This window comes from Poecilia reticulata, chromosome 1 (assembly GCF_904066995.2).
Source record: "Poecilia reticulata chromosome 1, P_reticulata-male-v2, whole genome shotgun sequence".
Lineage (NCBI taxonomy): Eukaryota > Metazoa > Chordata > Actinopteri > Cyprinodontiformes > Poeciliidae > Poecilia > Poecilia reticulata.
Genome location: NC_088830.1, coordinates 29,600,122 through 29,627,737, shown reverse-complemented (window position 1 = coordinate 29,627,737; position 27,616 = coordinate 29,600,122). Strand labels below are relative to the sequence as shown.

Below are 27,616 nucleotides of genomic sequence, written 5' to 3'. Positions count from 1 at the left end.
GTTGACCTTCTCTAGAACTGTGTGTTGATTAGAACTGTTTGTTCCGTTCACGTAGATACTTTATACAGATTGCTGCCAACATAAAAACCTAGAATTTTCACGGCAGTTACAAGAAACAAAGTAACTATATTTAGTTGACCTTTACACAATGTTCTGTATGAATCCTTATCTCTCCAGGACTGCTGCTTTATAAACCACAGTTCTCAGCTCAGCACACGTAAATATTGCTTGTTTCAACCTCTTTTCAGTCTGCTTTGGAACAGGTAAGACTTTTTAATATGCAAAAGGAAAATATAATTAACTGGGAAAAGAGTATCTTTGCTTAGAATACACTGCAACAAAAAAAATGTGTGTTTATTGAGTTTTAAAAAATATTTAAAGAATATTCACAGACAGTAATGTGGTGGAACTGTATGGCTGTTTCTTGAAATCAAAGATCTGTGGATCTCCAAAGCTGAATTTGTTGATTAATTGCTGGGAATCAGAATTCTGGAAACCAAAAATTTTGTAGCTACCTCATAAGCTGACATCAAAATTGTTTGGAATTAGAACTCGCTTCAATGTTTATCTTATGTAATTATTACGAATTGTAATCCATATTTTATTATTAATTAATAAAGCCAAGCTCAGTCTCTAATGAAGGAATGAAGAAACTTTTCACACAAGGAATGATCACTGACATGCTTATTTCTAGTCAAGTCTGAAAATGTATTAACTAAATAGCCCAACTTTACAGCTGAATTATGTGAATAACGTCTTTAAGTACTGGCATGTAACCTACTACTACTGATGAGACAAAAGGAATATATCGAATAATTAAATGGAAATCAAATCAGATAAATGAATATACATCAATGTTTTTTTTTCACAAATACCTACTGGCTGAGCCTTATTGTGTTATCTAGCCCTTATGCTGTCTTGTGGGTCAAAAGTGACCCCCTACCATGTTTAGCTGTAGAAAGAATACCTTAAGCTATCTTTTTATCAACTTGAAATTTTATGACTTCTACTAAATTGACCGCTTCATTTGAAAAAGTGATACTTTGTTTATGTTTCCATGCGGTCTGTAGACCACTAGGGTACAAAGAGTGTCTTATGGGTCATTTTTGACCCGAGAATTATAAAACCATTAAAACACCTGAAAAAAGTTAAAGGGTCTCACAGAAACTGTCTTTAATACATGCACACACCCAAAGGTCACACACAAACCTTCTCTAATACATACACACACACCTACACACCCGCATATGCACCGATACACACATCAAATAAACTGGATTGATGTATGAATTGAACTTGTATTTGACCTACACCTGCAGCTAACCCCTCACATTACACCAGCTCCCAAACACAACAGAAAAAAACATCAGACATAATAAAAACAAATTCACTATACAGAATATAAAGGTACCCTAAATCAAAGTATTTTGAACATCTTCAACATTATCTGTTGAAGAATGTTGTATGAAAGATGTATTTTCATAATTCACTTCCTAAACAATATAAAAGACTGAACGGTTGACAAAATAGTTACAGATTGTTGACTTTTAATCACTTTCAGTATAGGTAATTCAGATATAATTACTTCACATTTATATAATTACAATAATAAACCCTTATTGTGTAAAAGAAAACTTATGGCAGTTGGTTTGTGGTAAAAAGAAAATAAAAATGTAATATTGTTGATTGTCTTTCTGTATTGTGTTACAAAAAAATAATGATAAAAAATTTATTAAATTGAGTTAAATTGATAAATAACAGGGGCTGCACAGTGGCGCAGCAAAAAGGTTCTGGGTTCAATTCCCGGCCCCGGTCTTTCCGCATGGAGTTTGCATGTTCACCCTGTGCATGCGTGGGTTTTCTCTGGGTACTCCGGTTTACTCCCACTGTCCAAAACATGACTGTTAGGTTAATTGGTCTGTCTAAATTGCCCCTAGGTGTGAGTGTGTGTGTGCATGGTTGTGTGTCCTGTGCGTCTCTGTGTTGCCCTGCAACAGACTGGCAACCTGTCCAGGGTGTACCCCACCTCTCGCCCGGTACGCCAGCTGGAGATAGGCAAGGGACAAGGAAGGGTGCAAGAAAATGGATGGATGGATAGATAATAACAGATTGTTCCATCATGCAAAAAAGATTTTGGATTTCAAATTCAAGTAAGCTGCTTTATTTTAGGGCGGTTCATTTTTGACCCATAGGTCAAGAGGAGTAAAAATAAATCAATCAAATTTTATTTGTATAGCACATTTCAGCAGCAAGGCATTTCAGAGTACTTTATATAATTAAAATAAAAACAGCATGTGACATTGAATAAACAGTGAGAGAGATTTTGAAAAAAAAGATTAAAAAAGATAAAATCATTAAAACCCGCACCCATTTTAGGACTTCAGTTAAACATCGTTTAACTAGGACTCTAACCCTCTCAGACTTTAGTCAAAAACGCCGTTTGACAAGGACTCCAACCTCTAGGTTTTTAGTTGAAACGCCGTCAACTGGAACTCCAAACCCCGTAGGACTTTAGTTAAACGTCGTTTAACTGGGACGTTTCCAGGGGGCTTTACATCATTAAAACTGAAACAGTGAGAGAGAAATAAAAAGTAATTAATAAATAAAAAGTAAAGATAAAAACAATAAAAACACAGAAGACATCAAAACCTGCACTTTAACCCTAATTTAGCCATAAGCAACTCTAAACAGGTGGGTTTTTAGTTGAGATTTAAAGGCACCCAGTGTTTCAGCTGTTTTACAGTTTTCTGGAAGTTTGCTCCAAATCTGTGGTGCATAGAAGTTGAATGCTGCTTCTCCTCATTTGGTTCTGGTTCTGGGGATGCAGACCAGACCAGAACCAGAAGATCTGAGGGGTCTAGACCAGGGGTGTCAAACTCCAGTCCTGAAGGGCCGCTGTCCTGCAGTTTTTAGATGTGCCACAGGTACAAAACACCTGAATCAAATGGCTTAATTACCTCCTCAGTTCTCCAGAGCCTTGCTAATGACCTAATTATTCTATTCAGGTGTGGTGCAGCAGAGGCACTTCTAAAAGTTGCAGGACACCGGCCCTCGAGGACTGGAGTTTGACACCCCTGGTCTAGACGGTTGGTACAGTAATACCAGATGAAAAACAATGTTAAGATCACAAAGGCGAGAACTGTTTACTAATGTTTCATCATTAATAACTGCTGCTCCCAATAATAAATATGCTCTAACTCAAAAGTGTGATAGTAGCTTATGCTAGCACATGCAATAAAAAAATAACTGAACAGACATACATATGTAAAAATGTGCATAAAAGTTCAAATTCATGTATGAAGTAAATGTGTAATTATTTCAAGAAATATTTAAATGTATTTAATACATGGATAAGTAATTGTGACGGGCTCCAGTCACTGTTGTGAATGAATCCCTGTTTGATTATTGTTTTCTTCTTGCAGTTGATTGGCTGGGGAGAGTTTTAAAAGGATCAAGCCCCACACACCAGACGAGCGAGGAAGTTTGGAAGAGCTCCTGGTTGTTGGCGTGTCTCTGAGCCTCGCTCCCGCTCCATTGATGTTATTTTTTGTTTGTTAACTTCCCTCTTGTATTGTTAAGTCTGGGGATCGTTGGCCAAGCTGAGGTTTTCCGGTTTTTGGTTGTAGGGTGAGTGATCCGGTGAGGCAGGGTGAGGGGAGCGACCCGAATCCGACGGTCAACTCCTGGCTGGTTCGTGAATGCTCCCACACTTTTGTTTATTTTGCTACGATTCCCCAGTACCTTTATGTCCAGCCTAGGATTGAATAAAACCTTTTGTTTTATGTAATTTGGTCTGGACTCCTTATGTTGTGTGTCCTGTGCGGACATTAACAGTAACATTCACAATATTTTTAAACAATAAAAATATTCTAAACATAAAAAATAAAAAATAACTGAACAGACAGATGTAAAAATGTACATAAAAGTTCAAATGCATGTATGAAGAAAATGTGCAATTGTTTCAATAAATATTTAAATGTATTTAATACATGGATAAGTAATATTCACAATATTTTTAAACAATATTTGACCATTAAGTCTGATTTGTATTCTATTCAAATTGAAGTCCTGTGTTAGCAGCATATTCTGAATTGATTTAATCTGGCAGCCAGACCCCCTAAATTCAATGGGTAATAGTGCTGAACTGTTAAAATGAATAGCGCTGTAAACAGACGTTTACCCATCTATTAAACATAATTTTTTTAAACAATCCCGCATTTAATTCATACCTGTATTTGAACTTTAATGTCCATTTATACATAAGTATCTCTGATCAGCTATTTTTTATTTTTTAGCATAACCCTTTCGGTAACACTTTATTTGACGGACATGACACCTTGACATTAACCAAGAATCGTTATCTGTCATAAATATGTTATAATAGTTAATTATCAATCATCTTTGTGTATTACATTACAAAATGTTGATAATTGGTTAATGTCAAGTTACCATAACAAAGATATTTTGAATAATGTCAACTTTGCATGAAAAGTGTCATTATTTACTGAATGACATTCAATGACAATCGTCATAAATATTCATGATGTTCATTAATGTTTATGGCAAAGTCATGTCAGTTTTATGCACACCCCTTCAAATAAAGTGTATAACTTTCTTATATGATGTTGTATAAATAGGTCATAAAAATAAGGAAAATGCCATGCATTATGTAAAAAACTGTTCATTCCTTTTCTATCTGTATGCTTCTTACTACAACTATGCTGCCCGATTCAACTTCAGCTCTTCTTCTCCTAGGCGTCCTCCTTGTTAACTCCTCTGTTCTGTCATGTCGGATCGGGACCCAAACAGAGTGTGATGCTGCTCCTTTTGTACCAGGCCACAATCTGTTGGGGCAAAGTTTTGATATATCCACACTGGAGAGGAAAAGTGCTCATGTGATTGATGTGAAGACTTATCTGACCACTAGAAACACCTGTATTCTCTGCTCCAACCCTCTTCAAAACGATACCCTCCAAAAAGTAATTTAAGAACCTTGTAATGCATGAAACTGTGCTCCATAAATGAAATTAACTTTACCTTTAAGATGTATAAATGAACAGCTGCACGTCTGACTTGAGAGATTAACAAAGTGACTTTTCTTCATTTTAAGCTTCCATCTTCTGTTGTGGACTTCCATGCCATCCCTCGATGCAATCCTGAAATCCACAGCAGTTTTCACACCTCTGCTAGGTAAAGTATTTAAACCACATTGTGAACACTGTAAACACTGAATCACATAATTGCACTAACATGATTTTTTATTAACATTACAATTACGTGTTCCAATCAAAAGTATATGTTTATTTTACCTTTATGAGAAAGATCAACACATAAAGCATAATTCTGAAGTACAAGCAAAATATGAAAAATGTAATGTGCATTTATGCTGATACTCTGATGCTTATAAATATATTCAAGTGCAACCAGTTAACTTGAAAGGTCACCAATAGAATAATTACACACATTTTTAAAGCCTGAATTTCTGTTAATTATGATGATTTTCAATTTACAAGTAATGCAAAACTAACATTAAAAATTGGTGTGGGACCCGAGTGGTAATATTGATATAGTTAAAACAGTAGCAAGTGAGAGGAGGGTTTTAAAAATAAACCGGTTAAGATTTACAAGATAGGTCACTAAAAAAAGTGCAGGGCAGCATTATGCAGCAGAGTCAATAAAAAAGGTCTGGAAGGAAGTTGGAACGGAGTCTTAGCTAAGGGACGGGGGCATGGCCCTCTCGCCGGCACTCGGTCTTCTTCTCGCCACCAGCAGATGAAACTTGGCAGTGATCCAGCCACTCGATCCTTAACATCATCCAGCCCTCCGATCCTCAACAGCGATCCAGCCACTTGGTCCTCCACAGCGACCCCCAGTTCTGCCTTAAGAGAATGAAATCATTAACTTCTGGCTCGTTATATTCTCTTGTGCTCCTGGATTCAATGATTCCATGCGTGGAAACAAAAGCCACACAGAGATGACAGTCAACACATTTTCAGAGTTTATTGTAACATTTAAAAGTATAAAATCACATTGACAACACAGACACTTCAAAACACACTAAAACAGACATTCATTTACCTGAGACAAATAGAAAAGAAGAAGAAAGAATGAAAGAAAAGCAAAGACATCTGGAGAAATTGCCAATAGCAAAATCTGATTTGTTACTCCTGTGTACAAACTTTTATAGTAAAGGCGTATTCTTCTCTTTAATTTATTCAAATAAGGCGTATCTTTGCTCATCCAACCAGCAGCTGTCTTGGACCCTCTTTAAAGTTAGAAACTCCGTGCTATTTGTTTTCAAGATCAAACACCAGTTGTCACTTTTATCTAAACAAAGTGGAGGCAGAGCTTCTCCTCTACTGGCCTGAACTCCTGCTGTTTTATGGCTCATCACATATCAGTGTGAAAGCTGGAACTTCTTCTGATTCTTTCCCACACAGACAAAGGGCAGATCAAAAGATCTACAGGTAACATAAAGGTCAATAGGGCAAAACAAGTTATTAATCTGAAAACTATGATTATTCTATTTCAATCAAGACATGTTAACAACTAGGAGAGATTACAAATTAGATTATGTGTTTAACAGATTCTATGTTGCATTCAGTTTTACACCAGCTGTTTAAATCTTATCAAGATAGTCAAAAGGTTAAACTCACACTAACAGCCACGACCCCCCTATGAATGCCTGCTCAGTCCACAGAGAGGTTAAGAACTGTTTTAAATGATAGAAAACTAAAACTAAACTATTTTAATTCAACTTATTGTGTTATATTTAATATAAACATCCTACAAATGAGATGCCCACTGGACCATGGAGGCAATTTAGAACTGAATTTTCTTATTTTAAAACGCTGTAAATTTGATATATTGTACATGTGGTTAAGTTTTAAAACCAACATATTTTAAATTTATTTTCTTAACACCTGCCAACCTAATAGCTCCTGCTCGTTCTAGCTGCTTTCCCTGCACTCTTAGTCTTTCTGGCCCCTCTCTCCTTCAACTGCATAGCAACCCTTTTTATTCCTGATTTCCTGGTTTGTACGCTGGACCTGTGCTGCCGAAGTGGGCGTCTTCAGCTGTGGGTGGTAACGCCACCTTAAAAGTAAAACACACACAAAAAAAGACATGTGACACAGCAAACAAAAAAATAACCCAAAATAAATATAATGGCAAAAGTAAATGACTTCAAAATATTACATCACGCAAATTCAAAATAGTTATTTACCGAGTTATTTAAAAAAAACAACAACATAAAAATAACTCAAAAAAGGAGGCCACATTACCTCACTGGAATAACACAGCTGTGCTAGCAGTAATTCTTCCCAGCCAGCAGGTGGTGGTGTTTTCATGTCAAGTTTGTTATTGAACAGTAGAATGAGTTCAGGAATACATGTATAATGGCTGACACACGCAGTTCATCAGTCCTCAGTTAATCATTCTTCATCCTGTTTTGTTGTTTACAGAAAACACTGCTTGTTATATTTCGTGTTATTTTATTATATTTGAGACAATATTGGGCATCTCTGTGGGCCTTTATGTTGAAAAAGACTGATGTTTGTAAGGCTGATTGTGATATTTGTGCCCTTCGTATTTGCATGATTTCACTACGCTTGTATTCTAAATCATGTTTTTCATCTTTATTTGTAATTTCACTCTTTTGACATTGAAAGCAACGTCAATTAGAGGGATATATGCTTGTCCACCATTTAACAGTTTATATATCTGCACAACTGTTACATGGAAACACAGTGAGGGCAGAAGAAACAGCAAAGAAATACAAAATTTTTCTAATATAGAAACGCAGGTTTAATGAAAAGTGTGTTTAATATCTGTTTAGATGTTATTTTCAAAGTACTTTTAATCTAAAAGCCGAGCTACATCTGGAAGGATTTTCTAATTTATTGAATATAACTGTAATTTTTGAATACCTGTCTAATAATTCCTAGGTGTTAAATAACAATTGAAAAATCAACAATTTCACTAAGCTAGAAAACATAACTACTTTATTAAAAATGAACTGTATAGATGTTTAATAATAATTACTTCCTTTAAAATGTCCCAACAGCTCTCTGGTTCAGGCTTACACATCCCAAGATGCCAATGATTGGGCGGTAAGAAACATCTCAAAGCTGAACATTTCAGAATATTTTCAATGCAGCCCTGAGTTTTGATAACAACCCTGATAAAAACTTTGCTGTTTGATTTTCTTTCTTTTACCATGTCATTTCAGTTAATATGTGCTCTTCCAAGAATTTTATTAGCTTTTTAGTTTGCATTCAGTTAGAACTGAAGTAAGTGATTAGAATAGTGATAGAAAAATATGGCTTCTTGTTAAACACCTTATAAACTACATGTGTTGTCTGAATTTCATCAGGCTGGCTTGGAAATTGAAAAGTTTTTGTTTGACAACTTCGATGTGGGAGGAACCGGCTCCAATATCTACAAGTTTGTTTCACAAAAGATCAAAGAGGATCGCTACACTTTCAGCACACACAGTGTCACCTGCAACCATTATGGGTAGGATGGAAATTTCATGTTTTTCATTGTGTTCTGACAGGTCATGGTTTTTGAAATAATTGTCTCATTTTGTCTTGGTGTCTAGTATTATATTATCAACCACACCTCCCTTAAGCTTAGAGTTCAAACAGCAGTTAGACCTCCTGCCAAGTCACTACAACTACTCCACTAAGAACGAGTATAGAAAGTTCATACAGACCTATGGCACACACTACTTCAGAATGGTGAGAACTTTCACACACATACACATTGTGAATTAGTTACAGACATTTTTCTGCAGGGAAGCATTTTAAAGAACTTTAAACCTGTTTTAGGTTAATCTTGGAGGGCGACTGAGACGAGTGACATCTTCACGAAGCTGTTTGTCCTCCATGAATCGGTTAACCTCAACTCAGGTAACAAAATGCACAAAACAGATTTTTACACAACCATATGTGATACGTCCATGATTCAAATGTATCATTACCAAATACATGAAGCAGCACAAATATGAAGTTCATCACTTTCAACAACTACTTTAAGAATTTTTAAGTGTTATGTTTTTGTTTTGACCATTTTACTTTCCAGAGGATTTCTACATGAACATATTCTTCTTCGCTTGTATCTGGCTCTTTATGCAAATGTCTGGTGTAATGCAGCTTTTTTGAAAAATCTCTGTGCTGTTCTTTCACCCAGGTCCACTCCTGTTTATCTATGGGTGTTGCTGTTGGCTTGGGGAAGGAGCAACTCTCTAGTGTCCAGAAGTCTTGCATTAGTGTCCTAAAAAACCAGGATTCTGCCACTAACTTCAGCTCTGGTCTCCACCAACACTTCACAGAAGTGTCAGGAGGAAATGGTTGGTTGGGGGAGTTTTCAATTTTCCAAAATGATTCCATGGGCTACATGAACTGGCTAAAGAGCCTGAAAGAACAGCCAGATGTTGTTTCATACTCCCTTCAACCTCTCTATAAGCTCATTCCAAGCAAGCAACAGGAAGAGATGAAAGCTGCTATTGAACATTATTTGGAGGACAATGCTTTGTGGAACTTACCCGAAGAGCCACATTGTGACATGACTCCTAATGTGGCTTCTAACTGCTGCCCTCAGCACGCCTCAAGGGGAACTCTATCAGTGACCATTGTTCGAGGCTGGGGTCTATTCGGAGATTACATTGGACCAGGTGAAAGGTGGGTTGATACAAAGGTAAAAAACAAATTTCTTATGTTACCTGATGAGCACACATTTTAAATGGCTCCTCTTTTCTTCACAGCTATGCCAAGATGTACTATGGTTCATTTCAAGGCAGGACCAAAATATTGGATCACAGTAATCCGAGGTGGAACACTGAGTTTAAATTGGGCATGGTCAGTAAACGTTATCATCACAAATTAGCTGAAAAGGCTCAACAACAGACAAACTAATCTATTCACGCTGCTGATGCAGAAGAATTTAGAGAGTTAATACCAGCACCTATTTTTGCAAAAAATAAACATTGAATTACCGGCAGTGAGGAGAATTGGGTTTTTATGGTCTACAACAGAGATCTCATTCTTGCGACCCGCAGGACAATGTCTTGTGGCCCCCACCGTGGTATGAAAGTATAATATTAGTGCGGCCCTCAGGCTGAGCCGACCTCTGAAGGAATTCCCGCTCGCCGTTCCTCGTTAAGCCTGACATTCGGTGCTAGGCTACACTGACTTCATGCACACTACGCTTGTAACAATAGTGTGGTGGATGATAAAAAAGTCCGGTACCAGTTGCCCTTCCCTGCAGTTGCCATTCCGGTACTTTCTACAATTAACAAATGCCACGATCAGGCGCAAAGAAAGGCAACTGCTACCGGGCAGCTAGTCATCCGCCGCGCTGTTGTGACAAGTAGAAGCGGTAATGACGTCACGCGTCGTGATGCTCTCCTTACTTTGCTAGCTGGCTAAAGACTAATGTGAAACGTAGAACAAGAGCGACGCCATGTGGAATAAACCTAGGGTGCGTTCACACTTACGTAATGCGACCTGTATCAGATCTTTTCATGACAGTCTGAATAGCACAGGTCGGATTCTCTTCGAATGCTACCCATATCCGATATGTATCCAATTCAAATGTCCAGGCCCCATTCATCCAAACTGAACGTCTCTGATACTCAACAAATCCTGAGTCCTGATAAGCGCAAGTTGGAAGAAAAATAACTATGACGGACTATAATGAGGATTAAGTTGTTAATATGCTACTCCGGTTAGACAACAACTTCAAATATGTAAGCTAAACTCCACCGTTAGCCTCCATGTTTACTTCTGCAAACACTGAGCACTTCTTTTTATGGCAGTTGGCAGAACACTGAGAACGCTGATGCTATTGCGCCATCTAGTGCGCATGCGGGACACTCAGGTTGTCTGCCCGTTCAGACTGCAGAACACATACTGCATTCTGTGTATATAAGTGGCAATGTGAACAGCAAAAAAATCTGATTTGACAAAATAAATCTGAATTGGGACACTTCAGGCTACAGTATGAACCACCCTAAATTTTGTCACACCCTCATGAAAGTCTTTGTCAAAGCCAAAGCCTGCAGCTCATGTATTGGAGAAATAATTAAATGTTGATGACATTTGAGGATATTTTTTAAATGTTTTTTGTGAAATCCTTTATGTGGCCCAACCTGACCCAGACTCTGCCTTAAGTGGCCCCTGGGTAAATTAAGTTTGAGACCCCTGGTCTAGAAAGAAAGCTGATCTATTCTTTGGTGCCACCAAAACTATTTGTTAGCAAACATTTCAAATTGGGTCAAATATCATCTAATATCAGAAATGCATAGTAGTTTCTATTGCAACTAGATGATGTTAAATTATTGATCATGAACTAATCTGTCCTTCAACTTGTTACTTGCATCAGACAGCAGCCACAATAACAAGAAAAGAGAACCTCCCTTTAGGCCCGACTCGTTCTTGTTTCGGTTCTCTCAGAACCAACCTGGGTGACTGCGGACATGCGGCTCCCACACTCACTGCTCTGCTTAACCTGTTGATGAGTCAGGAAGTGCTCATGAGCATGAAACTTGGCTGACCAAACAACAAATGTACAAAATGAACCTTGAATATCAAAGTAAAAACTTTTTGTCCAATTGTTTTCTCTGACCCTCTGATTGCTTATTTTTAGTTTTTAAAAACCTGTTTGAAATAAATAAATCAAATCAAATAAGACAAATCAAAGTATACAATGATATGTAATGCAGACAAACAGCATATTGTGTAGGCAAACTTGGGGAATGGAGAATCAACTCCATTTCTAGATCCAAGCCAGGCTGTAGACTCTTTATGTTTTGGGATACTGGGTCAGCACCTGCATGAAAAAGAATTTGGTTTTACATGATTAGACCATGCACATTTCATGGTGTTTATGGTCGAGTACAAATAAAAGTAAAACCAGAAAAAAATCTGAAAATATTTCAACAGGAACCACTTTAAACATATATTGTATAAACAGACACAGCCTGGCTGATGTATTTCATATCTTGTGCTGTTGTGTTTTGGCTAACATTACATTGCATTTATCAACTTTTGAGATGCGTAGAAAACAGTTTTATTTTCTATATCAGCTAAATAATTTGACTTTGAATGAGAAAATATGCATCTGAATAATCCTCCATTCAAATTTTCTCATGAAGGTTGACACAAGCCTGCCTCTGCTGATTCAGGTTTGGGAGGATGACGTGAAATATGACGACCTTCTTGTACAGTGCCGGAGGTACCTGATCCCTGGCAGTCACACTTTCAAGTGCTCAGAATATTATGGAAACGTTGAGACTAAATACACGCTGACCTGTGAGCCGTATGTGACTGGAGAAAAGTGCAGCCGTTATAAACCATCTCCTTTAGAGACAGATGATTGGTGAGTTTTGGGAATGAAAGCATTTAATTTCATCACGTAACATTAACTCACTAAATCTGATAGAAACTCACAATTTATACTTAATCGCTTAACTTTGTTAAAGACCTAGCTAAATGTGTATTTCTCATACAATGAAAAAAAATTCAAGATTCTGTGTAACATTTAATCACAATAAACTACTATGCTAATATGCAAACAGAAATTGTGTTCCCTTTAATGACAATAAACTTTTTGAAATTGCTACAAGTTGTTGACTTTGTATATTTTTGACAAATCTTGTATTAGTTGCACGAATTATGTCTTATATGTGTGATGAGTGAAGATTACTGGTGGTCAATAAACGATAAAATAAATGTAGCAACAGGAAAGAAACTAAAGTGGACACAACAATAAACCTTCCATCCATCCATTTTCTGAACACCCTTATCCCTTGGGTCGGGAGGGTGGCTGGTGCCAGCCAACGTTCCGGGCGAGAGGCGGGGTACACCCTGGACAGGTCGCCAGTCTGTTGCAGGGCAACACAGAGACACACAGGACAAACAACCATGCACACACACACTCACACCTAGGGGCAATTTGGAGAGGCCAATTGACCTGAGTCATGTTTTTGGACTGTGGGAGGAAACCGGAGTACCCGGAGAAAACCCACGCATGCACAGGGAGAACATGCAAACTTCATGCAGAAAGACCCAGGCTGGGAATTGAACCCAGAACCTTCTTGCTGCAAGGCAACAGCTCTACCAACTGTGCCACTGTGCAGCCCCAGCAATAAACCAAGAGAGGATAATACTAATCAAATGAAACTAAATGTAAATGAATAAAGAACAAAATGCAAGAATAAACTAAGAAACTAAAGTAAACACAGAGGAATAAACTGGTATGGCAAGACCTTTCGAGCAATAATTAATACAGAGGACTGTATTGCAAGAATAAACAGACACTATTTCCAGATAAAAGGTAAAATAATATTCTTGAAATGTCATGGTTTTGTTGAGACCACATCTAGTACTGAGAATAAATATATCTTACAAACCATAACAGTAAAGAACGGATCACTTATTTATGTTTTTAATTAGATTTGATATATTTATTTCTTCAATATTATTTTTTATGTCAGTGTTCATGTCATGAGGCTGATGACTCCATGACACTTTCAATTTGACTCATTAGGATTTGATTAAGAACCAGATTTGTTCTTTTTCATTTCTGTCCAGTAAAACTATTAATCTATAAATCAATAGACAGGTCTATATAAAGATATAATCCATGTTTCTGTCTCATTTGTATGGCATTAAAAGGACCTGGAACTTTTGTTTTTCCACTGAAAGCTCTTGTTTGCACAATAAATGCCATGTGGGTGAAGTTTTATGGATGATCCTCTGATGTCCCATTCTCCTGAAGGCAGCACAGAGCTGCACCACCAGAAACTGACAAACACTGAAGAGAAGAAGAGCTATGATTAATGTAGTTACAGTTCTATCCATGTTTTAATGTTGCAGAGCTCAGTTGTTTGGAAATAGATCAAAGTGTTTAAACTGGCATGTTGTACATCTTTTATCTGGTCATTTTGTGGAATATTTAACAACTAGAAAATGGGACAAAATAAGAATATTTTTTCCACTCTGATTGGCTGCTGTTAGGCCTACCAATTTTAACTTGAATGTTCATTGTATTTTTCATAGACGCCTGTGAAAATAATTTCTATTCCCATGACTTTTTTGTTCTCTGGGAAATTATTTTTGATGATAAATACAGAAACAAGCATAAAAATCAAAACATCTACAATAATGATGGTAATATTGATGATAAAATAATAGTCAGTGCAAAGTAGCCTGCAAATTCTTTGGTGGGGGGCGGTGAGGCGCTGGCCCCGGGGGGCACTGGGGGGGCGAGGTTGGTGAACACACTTATGTCAAAATTTTGACAGTTAGTGGTTGCGGTGGGTGGTCCTGTTGGGGGAGGGGCGACGCGGGTGAGTACACCCTTATGTCACAAATTTTGACAGGTAGTGGTCACGGTGGGTGGTCTAGAGAAAACAGGTGTTTGAGGACATTAGGTGTTATGGACAGCAGCAGATGTAAGAGGTGTCGTTGGTTTCTTTCTAAATAAATGCCGACTGCGGGGCTGCAACCTATGTTGTCCTCTCCAAATATCAGAAAGTTTCAAAGATGTGTAGAATAAATTATGTTATTGGTGATCTGTTCACCGCTTCAAATCACGAATCGTTAGCGCACTGTGTTAGTCGTGATTTGCGAATGGGAAAGGGGATCGCTGTATTATTCAAAAATAATTTTGGCCGCACGTCAGAATTAAAAGAGCAGAGTGAGTTATTGGGTTTTATTTAAATGTATTTTTCAATAGCTAGACCATATCCTGATTTTTTTTTATTTTAACAGAAAAGCTGGTGGGACAGTGTGCGGTCCTTATACAGGGTCAACGTTTCATATACTATCTGGTAAATAAGCAGCGGCCGACTATACCGCAGGGTACAAAATTGACTCATTGTTTTTTTTCATTTTTGGTAATTCTATCAGATTACCAAGGAAAAAGCAAGCCAGAAACCGCCATATAACGATCTCAGACAGAGTCTGGAAGACATGAAATCTCACTGCGTTTAAAATAACGTGAAAAGAATAGCAATGCCACGGTTTGTAGAAAAAACTTCTACGGATAAATACCCTTAATTCTTCTCTATTTGAATAATTGAACGCATTGTTTTATTTCCTTCAGAATTGGATGCGGCTTGGATCGTCTGGAATGGTCAAAAGTCTCACAGATTCTGCAAGAGGTGTTTAAACAGACGGATATTACTCTGACTGTTTTCTTCAAATTAGTTCCAGACACTTTAGCTTCTTCGTCAACAGGTGTTTGTACCATCACTCTGTTTTCGGGCAAAAAACAGTCTATTCATTCCCAAGGTTCTAACGATAGCCAGTTCTAGACATTCTGGCACCTTTTCACTACATTAGATCATTTACCTGTCAGGAATAGGGGCGGGATCCTGAAGCATTTTCGCGCAAAGCTGGACAATACTGGTCATTTTAGAGATCTGTCCCGATCTGCAAACTTGCAACGTTTTTTTTATTTCACAATGGCAGTACTCACCGAATCCCAGTACAACGAACTTTTAGGAGGTAAGTTACAGCGATCTCTCTCTCTCTCTGTCTCTCTTCCTATCCCACGCTCTTTTTTTTCCTCCAGACCTGGCTCCACAAGACACGGAGAGGTGTGTGACGCCACGATCGGTCTACGGTGAGTATTTTAACGCCTTTTTAACCATCATTACATGACAGAAAATTAATTACAGCGTTTCTTTGTTTGTTTTTTTTACAGGTGCACAGGGGGATCGACTTTTTACTCAGAAGAATAGGCTTTCTCTGACTAAATCCCGACTTCTCTCGAGCAAACCTACAAACGAGCCGTTGCGCAATAAGCCGGGCGCCGGTAAGTTAAAAATAAATACAGTTTCACATAAGGAGGAATAAAACAAAAAATGTTCAAACCGTTATTTTACCATTATTGTGAAGGCGTTTTTGAACCGGAACCGGAACCAGTAGTGAGCCTTCTTGACACGGACACGGAAGAAGAGCAGCGTTACCCGTCTCAACGTTACAACGATTCATATCAGAAAAACCCGTCCACCCTGTATCCTACCGTGAATTTTCTACAGTTCGACGACGTCTATGCGGAGGGTCATCAAGCCGACGGACCGAGAGATCAGACCGCGGCACCAGAGGCAGCAGCGTTAGCTAACGCGTTAGCTCCGGCGTTAGCTCCAGCTTTAGCTCCAGGGCTACTCCCACACGGGTTAGCTGAACCGACGCTATCTCTGGCAGCGGCTCCCGAACGTCAGAAGACACCGGAGGATCTACGGTTTCAACCAGTTACTCCACCGCCATCGCCACGACCCCCGTTCGCGAACGCGTTTGTGGCTACGGCCCAGTGGGCAGGAGTTCATCCGGCGGACACGGAGAGAGAGCAGGATGACAAAGTGCTAACCGGGGGTACAAGGAAGCGCCAGGCAGCAGTTACACGGGGCCGAATTAAAGGTCAGTTTGTTTGTGTTTTTTTTTTTTTATTTAGACAAGACATAGTCTCATTTTGTTATGTTTTAAATCAAAGTGCTAACCGGGGGTACAAGGAAGCGCCAGGCAGCAGGTCCTGTTCAAGCGATTATACGTGACCGAATTAAAGGTCAGTTTGTTTGTGTTTGTTTTTTTTTATTTAGACAAGACATAGTCTCATTTTGTTATGTTTTAAATCAAAGTGCTAACCGGGGGTACAAGGAAGCGCCAGGCAGCAGGCCCTGTTCAAGCAGTTACAAGGGGCGGAATTAAAGGTCAGTTTGTTTCTTTTTTTTTTTCATGTTTTATTTAGATCCAAGCCCTATTTTAAGACAAAGTCTCATTTTTTTAACAGTGTGAAACGGAGCGACCGTCGCGATTGAATTGATTTCAGGTATTTGTATTATTTATATATATTTAAAGAAAATCTATTAGAAATTGTATCTTAACACTTTTTTTTGTCTCTAGCCGCCCTGGAGCTTATGAATGAAGATGAAGTCCACGGGCACGGGCCGACCAAGAAGGAGAAAACCCTAGAAAGACAACGCTTGGAGCGGGAGAACAAGACATATGCTTCTGTCTTACTTGAAGCGAGTCAAATCATGTTACTTACACGTTAAACGATGTTAAACGATTTATCAGGAGTGTTTTTTCTTACTGTTTTTCTCAGGAGTGTTTTTCTTACTATTGAATGACTTCTCAGGGGTGTCTAATAACTGTTGAATGACTTCTCAGTGTGTTATTCTCTGTTAAATGAATTCTCAGGACGTTTTTTTACTTTCTTTTTCTGTATAAATTATGGGTGAACTATCAAATAGAGCTGATTTAGGGGAATTAAGGGGCCAGCTTGATGATTTATTAACACGACTAAATAGCACCCTGCAAAATACCGTATCGCAGCGATTCGTCACTCAACCAATCGGTCAGGTTAATAATTTACAGGTAACCGAATATGCGTCGCTCGTGCAGAGTTCTATAAATGTTTTGAGCAGACTGTCTTCCGCGTTGGAACTTTTGCAACATTCACCCGGTGCTGCAGACCCCCCTCCTCCTCCTCCTCATGCAACTGCAGCGAAATCTTCTCTCCCTCCTGCTGGCGCAGACCCCCCTCCTCCTCCCCCTCATGCAACTGCTGTGGAATCTTCTCTCCCTTCTGCTGGCGCAGACCCCCCTCCTCCTCCCCCTCATGCAACTGCTGCGGAATCTTCTCTCCCTACCGGTGATGCGGACCCCCCGTCACCGCTGCTTGAACGCGAACGTTTCAATAACGTTGAACTTAGACGACCCTTCAGAATTCCTTCCTCCTGCGAGGGTTCTGCACCGGATCTTGCCTCATATTATGTACAAGTTATGGGGGTTCTGGACAAACTAGCGGATGATGCGGGTTCTTTAGCCAGACGAAATGACGTCGTTCAGCTGGAACTGGTTGGAGATAATTACGCCAGGCATTTAAATATTCGCGCTAGCAACGAGGGCGACATACAAACAGCGTTTATGGATTTCATGGACGAAATAGTGCAATCAAATGCAGAGCTACCGGCGAACGGTGAACTTGAATTTGTCTTACAGATAGTAAAAAATCCTTCAGGAGGGGTGAAACGCAAAGCGGTCAAAACTTTAGCCTGTGAACTCATTAATAAAAAAAGACGCCATCTGTATGATGTACATAATTTTGACAATAAACTTTGTTTTGCCATCAGTCTAGCGCATGTATACAACAACCATTTCACGGATTTGGAAGCAGAACAACAAGCCAAGCAATGGCAATACGAGGCAGGGCTTACTGATCAAACACCCGTTACGTTTACAGACGTGGAAAAATTTGAAAACATAATCCGGTGAAAAATTGTGGTGTTTCATAAAAACTCAAAAAATCCTGTTTTGTCTAAATTTGAGACCGCGTTCCAAGACCGCACAAATACCTGCTTCCTGCTCTTGCATGAAGGGCAATTACTACGGGATAAAAAACGTGAAGGGCTTCTTTGGCACGAGACATTTTTGTCAGTACTGTTTTAATGCTTACGACAATCCCACCACACACTCGTGCGAAGGTTATTGTCAGATATGCTGCAAATCCCCATGCGTCGGCCAGGACTACAACCCTGTTTATTGCCGGGACTGTAACAGGTCCTGCCGTAACTCCGAATGTTTTGACAAACACAAGAACCCGGTGTTCAGACCTCGTGCTGAAATCTTTGCGAGTGAATGTGAAATTACCAAAATGTGTACGGTCTGTAAAAGAATATATCATGTGGCAATCACTAAGCAGGGGGAAGAACACGCGTGTGGAACAAAATGCATGATTTGCGGAGAAAAAATAGAACCCGGTACAGCTATAACCGACAGCAAACATCTGTGTTATATTCAACCTTTAGCTAAAACCGATCAATTGGATGACAAAATCGTTTTTTATGATTTCGAATCATATTTTGACCAGAACGGCGTGCATGTCCCATTTCTAGTCTGCGCCAAAACTTTAAAAGGTGACTGCTGGTTTTCGTACGGCCTTGATTGCGCGCGGAAATTTATACTTCATTACAGAAAACCCATGTTTAAAAATTCCGTATTCATAGCACACAATTCCAAAGGGTAAGATTCTTACATTCTTTTGAATGCCATGACTGAACTGGGTATTTCTCCTAGCATCATTATGACCGGGAGTAAGATTCTTTGTTTTACTGAGCCTGATTACAAATTGAAATTTATAGACAGTCTATAATTTCTTACTATGAAGCTGAGCCAGATGCCTAAAGCGCTGGGCTTTAACGATAAATCAAAAGGCTTTTTTCCTCATTTATTCTCCTCCGAGGAGAATTTGCGCTATGTCGGCCCCTACCCTTCAAAAGATTATTACGCCGCGGATCGAATGGACCCTTCTCAGCAGCGCGAATTTACTGACTGGTACCAGGAAGCCTCCAAAGAGGATTTTGACTTTGCAAAACAGGCCCTTCATTACTGTCAGAACGACGTGCAGATTCTTTATCAGGCCTGCGTTAAATTCAGAGATCAATTTTTCCAGGAGACGGGGGTGGACCCGTTCACCAGAATAACAATCGCTAGCGCTACAATGAAGGTGTTTCTCACAAACTTTCTCGAACCCGGTACATTAGCGATACCGTCCCCTATGGATTACAGAAATTTGTCAGACTTTCTCTAGCGCATCCATCCAATGGCTGGAATGGATCATGTTTGATAGAAATATATTTATTGAACATGCGTTAAACGTGGGAGAAAGGAAAATCGGTCCGTACTTCGCAGATGGATTCTGCATCGTTTCCGGCGTTCCGACCGTCCTAGCTTTTCACGGCTGTTTTTGGCACAGCTGTTCTCAATGTTTCATTCAAAATGAAAAATGTCCTTTGAGAAACATCAGCTTTGAACAGATCCGTGCGGCCAGCGATGAGAAAGACAGAATCCTGCAGTCCAAGTACGGCGTTCAACTCGAGGTCGTGTGGGAGCATGAGTGGATTGAAATTAAGCGATCTGATCAGAGGGTGATTAATTTTCTTAAAAAAATGAAATTTCCAGAGCCTCTGGTACCACGCAATGCCCTTTTTGGGGGGAGAACTTCCGCGTTCAAATTGAGACACACCGCCACTCCCGACGAAACTGTTCACTATGTGGATTTTACATCTCTGTATCCCTATGTGAACAGCAGATTCCCGTATCCTTTAGGACATCCCAAAATAATATACAAAGACTTTGATCATCCTGACAACTATTTTGGCTTCATCAGAGCGGTCGTCTTTCCTCCTAGAGGGCTCTATTTCCCGGTTCTGCCCTACAAAACAGCTCGCGGTAAGCTAGTGTTCACGCTCTGTCGTACCTGCGCGGAAAAAAATAACCAGATGACTTCCTGCGCACACAGCGATCAGGAAAGGGCTCTGACCGGCGTCTGGGTGAGCGTCGAATTTCAGAAAGCATTACGCTCAGGTTATCGCATGGAGAAAATCACAGAGGTGTGGTATTTTGACAGGAGCAGCAGCAGCATTTTTAAAGACTTTATACACACATTTTTGAAGGGTAAGCAGGAAGCATCGGGCTACCCCGCTGAAGCGACTGATCAGGCAAGCAAGGAGAAATATGTCAGAGAGTACAAACTGCATCAAGGCATCCAGTTAGACCCCGAGAAAATTGCGTTCAATCCCGCTAAAAGACACCTGTTCAAAAATATTCTAAACGGATTTTGGGGGAAGACCGGGCAGAGATCAAACCTGACGCAGACCAGCATCGTGACTGATCCCAGTGATTTCTTTAGTTTCTTATTCTCAGGTAAATACGACGTCAAGTATTTCCACTTTCTGAACCCTGACGCCTGTCTGTTGCAGTGGATCCACAACAACAAATGCGTGACCCGCCCGAGCAAGGTAGCAAACGTTTTCATCGCATCATTCACCACTTGTTACGCTCGTTTGAAATTGCTCGCATGTATGGAACCTTTACAGCAAAATGTACTGTACGTGGACACAGACAGTCTGATTTATGTGCTCAAAGACGGGCAGGAGCCGCTGCAGCTCGGAAATTACCTGGGGGATCTTACTGACGAGCTCGATGGTGACACGATTCAAGAGTTTGTTTCCACAGGGCCTAAAAGTTATGCTTATCAAACAAAGAACCAAAAGAAAATTTCGATGCGTGTGAAAGGGATCACTCAGACGCATGAATGTAGTCAGATAGTCAATTTTGACAGCATTAAAGACCTGGTTGAAGGTTACTTGAGCGGATCCACAGACGATGTGATCCAGATCCCGCAAAAAACAATCAGGCGTGATAAAAGAGGGTTCACCTTAAAAAATGCTGCATTCTTGAAAAGGTTACGAGTCATTTATGACAAACGCAGACTTTTTCCTGACGGGACGACCTTGCCGTTTGGATACTAAATTGTTCATCCTAAATTTTACAGAAGTGGGGAGTAAAATAATTTTAAGCTTTTTTCTATTTTCTCTTGTTATTTGATATTTTCTACTATTACGGGTATAAAAAATGATGCATTCAGGTCATGCACAAGAAACGTTATTTGATCATCGATTTAAAATGCCTTTTTCATGTCTCATCGTCGGACAGAGCGGCTGTGGAAAAACTTATTTTGTGCAGAAAATGTTGACGAATTGTAGTCATGTGATGACCCATGCGCCTGATATGATCGTATGGATATATAACTCTTTCCAACCTATGTACACCTGATTGCAAAAAATGAATAAAGACATCAAGTTCATCAAAGGTTTACCTGACTCTTTTGAAGATGAAGACTTGTTTCCATCAAATAAAAGAATTTTAATAATCCTTGATGATGTCATTTTTCAAGCCTCGGAGCATCCTGAAGTGGTCAAATTATTCACAGAATACAGGCATCACAGAAATTGGAGCGTCCTACTGTTGACGCAGAACCTGTTTCATCAGGGAAAGTACAGCCGTACTATCAGTCTGAACAGTAATTATATGGTATTGTTTAAGAACCCGAGAGACAGATTGCAAATAAATATTCTAGCCCGTCAAATCTTCCCATCAGCAAAGGCTCGTTTTTTAGACAGTTTTGAAGATGCTACAAAAGAGCCGCACGGGTATTTAATTCTCGACCTTACTCCTACCTGTCCAGAACATTTTCGAATCAGGTCGGGCATCCTCCCCAAAGAGTGGCCAGTCATTTACGTGCCTAAAACAAAGTAAATCATGTCTGCAAGAATAAAAAGGAACGCTCCCCTGCTCAGGGCTTTGTATAATTCTACGCCTCAGAAGAAAAGACATCCTCAGTCATTGCTCGCCTGATTTTCTAAAAACTTTGTGCGAGTTATGCCTCAATATTTTAAAAGGGAACTTAAAACTTTCACCTTCTCAACACCGGAAACTGGAAAAACAGAAGAAGATCATCAGGCTGTTGGCTGACAAACGAACGGGTTTAAAACGTAAACAGGCCGCTCTTAAGAACCAGCGAGGAGGTTTCATTCTGCCTATTTTAGCTGCGCTGGTTCCCTTAATCGGAAAGTTAGTGGAAGGGATTATCACGAAAAAAAAATGGCTCAAAAGATGTATCTCATCTCCCCGCAGCAGTTCAAACGTTTGAATCAGCTGGAGCCTTCTATCAGACAAATGGCTGAAGATGATTTGGATTCTAAAATGAGAGCGGTTTTGGATGAAACGGGGTTAACTTCATACGAAAATAACTCTAACCAGGCATGCTGAATTAGAAGAACCTAAGTTAACTCTCAATCTGCAGAACGGCGCCGAGACTGAACGCAGCTCCCCCAAAGATGATTCTAATTTTGAAGATGAAAACGATTTGGATGAAACGGCTAAGGATGCGGTAAACGTGTTTTCTGGCAGAGATCGAAAAAACGCTGAATACATATTAAAAAAACTGTCCAAGAGTAATAACGGGTGGACGCGCAGAGGGGAATTTGTTCATGAGGGGCAAGTGACCGAAGGGTCTCATTTGGTCGATTTATTAAAGTCCCTTTTATCGCCTTTTAAAAGACAAAAAAGAGGGTCCGAGCCTGCGGGCTGGGGTTCTTTCCTTCATGCTCTGCACAAGTTAAATATTCCGGTTTCTTCAGTTAATAACCCGCATGCGCGTGAAGAATACCTGCGTTTCAAGACAGGAGGTGAAGAAGAGAAAAAAAAGAAGAAGAATATTATACTTTCTCCGTCATTTAAAGGATATACCCCTTTTTCCAAAAAAGAAAAAAAGAAAATCATCCTTTCACCGTCAGTTGACGGTTACAGCGAAATCGCTAGTGGAAAAAGGGAGCGTAAAAGACCTTCAAAATGGGTTGATTTTTCCCCATAAGACTTTATTTTTGTTGTTTGTTTTTTCACAGAAAAAGACAGATTTTTAAATAAAAAGCTGTTTATTGAATTAATTTTCTCGCGTACATTTGTTTCGTCTTTGCAAAATGACAATGAAAAAATTACAACTTCAAATAATGACATTCGTCAGAATTACACTGCAAAAAAAATTTCACAAATAATGACATTCGGCAGAATTACACTGCAAAAAAATTTCACAAATAACATTGGGCAAAATTACGCTGCAAAAAAAAATTTCACAAATAATGACATTCGTCAGAATTACACTGCAAAAAAAATTTCACAAATAACATTCGTCAGAATTACGCTGCAAAAAAAAATTTCACAAATAATAACATTCGTCAGAATTACACTGCAAAAAAAATTTCACAAATAACATTCGTCAGAATTACACTGCAAAAAAAATTTCACAAATAACATTCGTCAGAATTACGCTGCAAAAAAAAATTTCACAAATAATAACATTCGTCAGAATTACACTGCAAAAAAAATTTCACAAATAACATTCGTCAGAATTACACTGCAAAAAAAATTTCACAAATAATGACATTCGGCAAAATTACACTGCGAAAAAAATAATAACATTCGTCAGAATTTCGCTGCAAAAAAATTTTCACAAATAACATTCGTCAGAATTACGATGCAAAAAAAAATTTCACAAATAATAACATTCTGCAAAAATTACAATTTGTAACAATCTTTAAACATCTGCATGGAGCACGTGCCCTGGTTAAAAGAACAATACTTGAGGTTTTTTACACAACGCTGATATTTTTTTACGAAATTTGAAACCATGGCGTCGTTTTTTATCACATCGTCGCTGTACAAACGAAGTACTTGTTGTAGCGACAACCCGCGAGCTCTGTTGCACAAGTAAAATACACAGTGCTGCCCGCACACCACGGACGTGACATCTTGCAGTTGTTTGTCATGATACGTTATTTCTGACGATCTCTCTTTTAAAAACGTTAAAATACTCGCGGGATAAATTTCAGATTGTGGAGGGATGCCGTAGGAGTCCAAAAAAGAGGCAACGTTTTCTTCCAAGGTGATAGCTAGCCAGTGCTCTCCAGGCATATCTGAGGGGTGTGTGTTTACAATCAAATAGGCCGGTCCTGCGTAATTACGCTCGAGAAAAGACAGCTGATCGGACGCCCAGACTCCCTGAAACCGTTCTCCTAAATAATGATGCAACAGGCTCTCGAGCTGGTGATTATTCATAATTTAGTAATAATCTACTAAAACCTGTCGTCTCAAATTGATCTCCAAAATCGAATCATAGCATGCATATACTATCAGGGTCGTCGTGTGCGATAATGGCTCTCTGAACCGGATTTCCAGCCTTAAGTTACCGTTAGAAACGGGTGACAGAGCATCTGTGTCTTCCGTAGGTGTCAAGCTGAATAAAAACAAGGCATAACCGCCGTTGAATTCTGACCGATCAATCGGTAGAGAAAGATCTTTTAAATGACGACCCGTTGCCGTATATATGGTATAAAATTCTCTGACAGAAATGCTGTGGTTGAATTGGGGCTGGAAAGCTTTGGCAGGGATCTGTCTGCCCTCCTGGCATAGCGCCAAGTATTCTGTGTCCATGTGTTTAAAGTTGAACGGCGAGAGATCTCTCCGTCCCGTGAAGGCCTCGAGGTGGACCATCCTCAGAACGACATATTTAGGCATACACCCCAAAAAGAGGTTCTCTTGGGTATATATCCTCGAGTTTTGAGGCATCGAATATGTTTTGACGTTAACTCTTGAAAGCGGGTACAGGGCGTTCCCACGCATTAAAGCGGAAGCGTGTCCTAGACGCACCGCTGGGGAAACTGACACTTTTTGAATAAAAAGAGAAGCCCCCAAAATGTGTAATTGAAAGGTCGAATCCCGGGCACCCATCAGACAGAAGGCATCACTGGCTCTTGTTAATTTAATTCTCAGATCCACCGAATTAAGCATACTCCTCTCACAGAAAAGCAAATCAGCGTGAAGCGCACCCATCAGGTGGACTTCTTTGGATTCTGAGGTGAATGAAGCTCTCTTATTTAACCCCTCGTTCGGGCCGTTGTTTATAACGATAGAATCGACAGAGCCGGCTGTGTCTTTGTAAAACATCCCCGCGCTAAATTGACTCTTTAGCGTATCTTCAGAATAGTTGAGCAGCGTCTCTATTATCGATCTGTACGGGTGGGTGGAGCTCGATTGAGATATCAAACGGTCCCCCAGCGTGATGTCGCATTGTGAAAATATTGTGTTAAGAGGGTAATTAATTAATCCAACAGCGTCCCCGCCGTCCAGGTCTGATCCGTCGGCTTTCGTGATCTTCACCCTCAGGTGTAACAATACCGTGTTTAAATCCAGATATTTCTCACCGCCGGGAATCACAAACTCGATAGGTCCCCCTCTAGTCAGAGCTGATACGGGTAAAATCTCGGTGTAAATCTTGTCTTCTATAGATAGCTGAGTCATGGGGGCTGAAAATAAATCCAGCTCTGCTAGCGTGCATTCGACCGATTTGTTATGCAGAAGAGCCATTATTAATATTTAATGAATCAGCACCGCCGTTAGTTGAATATGTCTCTGCTAGGAGCAGACTTCCTTCCCTTAGCTTTGCTTCTCTCTTTTGATTTCTGTTGTTTAAGCGATCTGCGTTTTTGTGACTTCTGCCGCACACGCTGACCCGGGGACACTTCCTCGCTCTTCTCGACAGAACCATAATTCTCGACCCTGCTTGATTAGAACCAGATAATTTATTCATTGTTTTTCCGATTACATCCGTTGCTATGTTGACTGCTGCTTTTTTTAAGTGCGGTTTAGCCAATGCGTAACCTGATTTAAATAGAGGCGAGACAAATCGGAATAATCTTGAAAAGATTGATCCAATACAGCGGCCATACATTGTTGCAGATCCATAAAAATCCGGTAAAGCTCCGCCTACTTGGTTATGATAATATTGGATGAGCCGCTGAGGGTCGTCCCTTAAATTTACTGGAGTCATGTTACCGCAGATTTATACACTCCTGCTGAGGTAAAATAAATTATTCTCTCCCGCGCTGCAGCACCGAGGTTTTTTCAGGGAATGAATGAGCGAGCTTGTCATCAGTCGTTTTTATCTGGAAATTTTTTTTCTGATCAGAGTTAGTTCTGTTATTATCTCAGACTTCTTTGCAGCTTTGCGGGCCGGAAATGCAATTTCACGATCGTCTTTCCATAGGTAAATTTTAGCGGTACGTTCTGGTCTGATTTTAGCTCTATTTCTATATTTTCAATGTGTTTCCGTGCCACAGGGAGGTAATCGGGCGGATTAAAGGTCTGGGTAATTATATCACCGAATTTACCTTCCACTACAACCGTGCGTAGCAGAGGTGCGTATGCGTCTCCCACTATCTGCGGCTCGATCACGTCGCTGTAACAATAAAAGTGGTAGAAAGCCGCTTTTCTATCCATCGGATGAGGAGTGCTTTCATGTTTGAAAGAAGACATCCATTTTCCCGGATCCATACCGAAAATATATGCGACCGGCCCGTGAAAACGTAATTGATGGTCGGGGTTTGCTTCTTGAAAGAATAATCTGTTTTCAACAGGGCTCATATAAAAAGAAATTCCGAGTCTTATCGCTCTAAGATGAGCTTCAACCTCATTTTTTAACTGCGATATTGTCTCATAATATCCGGCCGTGAAATTTCTGCGTGAAATTCGCTCTTCCCCCCTCTTCCTCCATTCAAAGAACGCTGATTCTTTTGGAACATTATACCAAGTATGCGGATAAGAAATTTCCGTTAAAGCCACTTGCCACGATCCTTCTAAATTAATATGCTGTGCTAGATTGACGCGGAAACTTGAAGAGGTATTGTCTTTGAAAACGCCGTGCCCGGCGTTTGACGGTAAAGTGACGTAAAATCCATGATCCTCTACACCGCGAGCCATAACGCCGTTTTGTGTGAGATGTCATATTGACACGCCTCTTTTATATATCTCGAAGTTCATCTTGCCTGATCCAGCTGTTGAATTTTTCCGGCCAATTTCTCCATCGCACAAACACCTGCTTAATTCCTCTGACTGTACGACGTTTTAAAATTTTCTCCACTTGGAACATTTTATCTTTACACAATCTCACTTTTTGAAGTTCATGCGAGTAAAACGTTCCCCTAATTGCTTCACCGTCCAAATCTTTGAGTTTGTATACAGGGGGAGACCGATATATTTTTTCAGTCACTGAACAGCTCGTCTGTAAAGCTTTGTTCATACTTCTTTTCAAAAAAGCCGCGCGCTCTGGATACTCTGACAATGTAGCCCTGGATGGCTTACAGTAGCTGTTGGTCGGTTTAAGATACAGATTTTTGAATACTTGAAAGGCGTTTTTATCATCCACT

General features: G+C 39.7%; 2 protein-coding genes and 2 long non-coding RNA genes across 10 annotated transcripts; 3 read left to right on the top strand and 1 right to left on the bottom strand.

Moving 5' to 3' along the window:
* The first annotated feature begins 74 nt into the window (after positions 1–74).
* LOC108166315 (uncharacterized) lies at positions 75–3,787 on the top strand. Its single transcript, XR_001776653.2, has 2 exons — positions 75–263; positions 3,423–3,787. It is a non-coding gene; the product is annotated as an uncharacterized LOC108166315 (long non-coding RNA).
* On the bottom strand, positions 1,531–16,125 carry LOC108166312 (uncharacterized). 6 transcript variants are annotated; one of them, XR_014089005.1, is made up of 5 exons: positions 7,284–8,074; positions 6,932–7,095; positions 5,038–5,879; positions 4,712–4,844; positions 1,531–2,565 (listed from the first exon to the last, which is right to left on the bottom strand). It is a non-coding gene; the product is annotated as an uncharacterized LOC108166312 (long non-coding RNA). The 6 variants fall into 6 exon arrangements; XR_014089001.1 differs by lacking the exons at positions 6,932–7,095; positions 7,284–8,074 and adding an exon at positions 16,036–16,125; XR_001776647.2 differs by lacking the exons at positions 6,932–7,095; positions 7,284–8,074 and adding an exon at positions 16,036–16,124 and having other exon boundaries at positions 5,038–5,875.
* On the top strand, positions 4,719–12,627 carry LOC103471511 (perforin-1-like). Its single transcript, XM_081610930.1, has 9 exons — positions 4,719–4,979; positions 5,111–5,190; positions 8,066–8,111; positions 8,375–8,517; positions 8,603–8,741; positions 8,832–8,912; positions 9,193–9,683; positions 9,767–9,860; positions 12,158–12,627. Exons 1-9 carry the CDS (start codon positions 4,719–4,721, stop codon positions 12,383–12,385), a joined length of 1,563 nt encoding a protein of 520 aa, XP_081467056.1. The 3' UTR covers positions 12,386–12,627.
* LOC103471450 (uncharacterized) lies at positions 13,805–17,081 on the top strand. Of its 2 annotated transcripts, XM_081610933.1 has the most exons (9): positions 13,808–15,028; positions 15,112–15,515; positions 15,583–15,633; positions 15,715–15,825; positions 15,909–16,430; positions 16,504–16,575; positions 16,649–16,720; positions 16,801–16,839; positions 16,914–17,081. In XM_081610933.1, the coding sequence occupies exons 2-8, from the start codon at positions 15,473–15,475 to the stop codon at positions 16,803–16,805; spliced, it is 876 nt and encodes a 291-aa protein (XP_081467059.1). In that variant the 5' UTR covers positions 13,808–15,028; positions 15,112–15,472; the 3' UTR covers positions 16,806–16,839; positions 16,914–17,081. The 2 variants fall into 2 exon arrangements, with proteins under 2 accessions (XP_081467060.1, XP_081467059.1); XM_081610934.1 differs by lacking the exon at positions 16,504–16,575 and having other exon boundaries at positions 13,805–15,515.
* Positions 17,082–27,616: the final 10,535 nt, after the last annotated feature.

What these genes read in the sequence shown, in the direction of transcription:
- LOC103471450 (XM_081610933.1), top strand. Translation starts at nt 15,473, where the DNA reads ATGGCAGTACTCACCGAATCCCAGTACAACGAACTTTTAGGAG. An exon ending in GTACAACGAACTTTTAGGAG is followed by an intron (nt 15,516 to 15,582) that starts GTAAGTTACAGC and finishes TTTTTCCTCCAG; the next exon opens with ACCTGGCTCCACAAGACACG. An exon ending in GCGCAATAAGCCGGGCGCCG is followed by an intron (nt 15,826 to 15,908) that starts GTAAGTTAAAAA and finishes ATTATTGTGAAG; the next exon opens with GCGTTTTTGAACCGGAACCG.
- LOC103471511 (XM_081610930.1), top strand. Translation starts at nt 4,719, where the DNA reads ATGCTGCCCGATTCAACTTCAGCTCTTCTTCTCCTAGGCGTCCTCCTT. An exon ending in TACATTGGACCAGGTGAAAG is followed by an intron (nt 9,684 to 9,766) that starts GTGGGTTGATAC and finishes TTTTCTTCACAG; the next exon opens with CTATGCCAAGATGTACTATG. An exon ending in CTGAGTTTAAATTGGGCATG is followed by an intron (nt 9,861 to 12,157) that starts GTCAGTAAACGT and finishes TTTCTCATGAAG; the next exon opens with GTTGACACAAGCCTGCCTCT.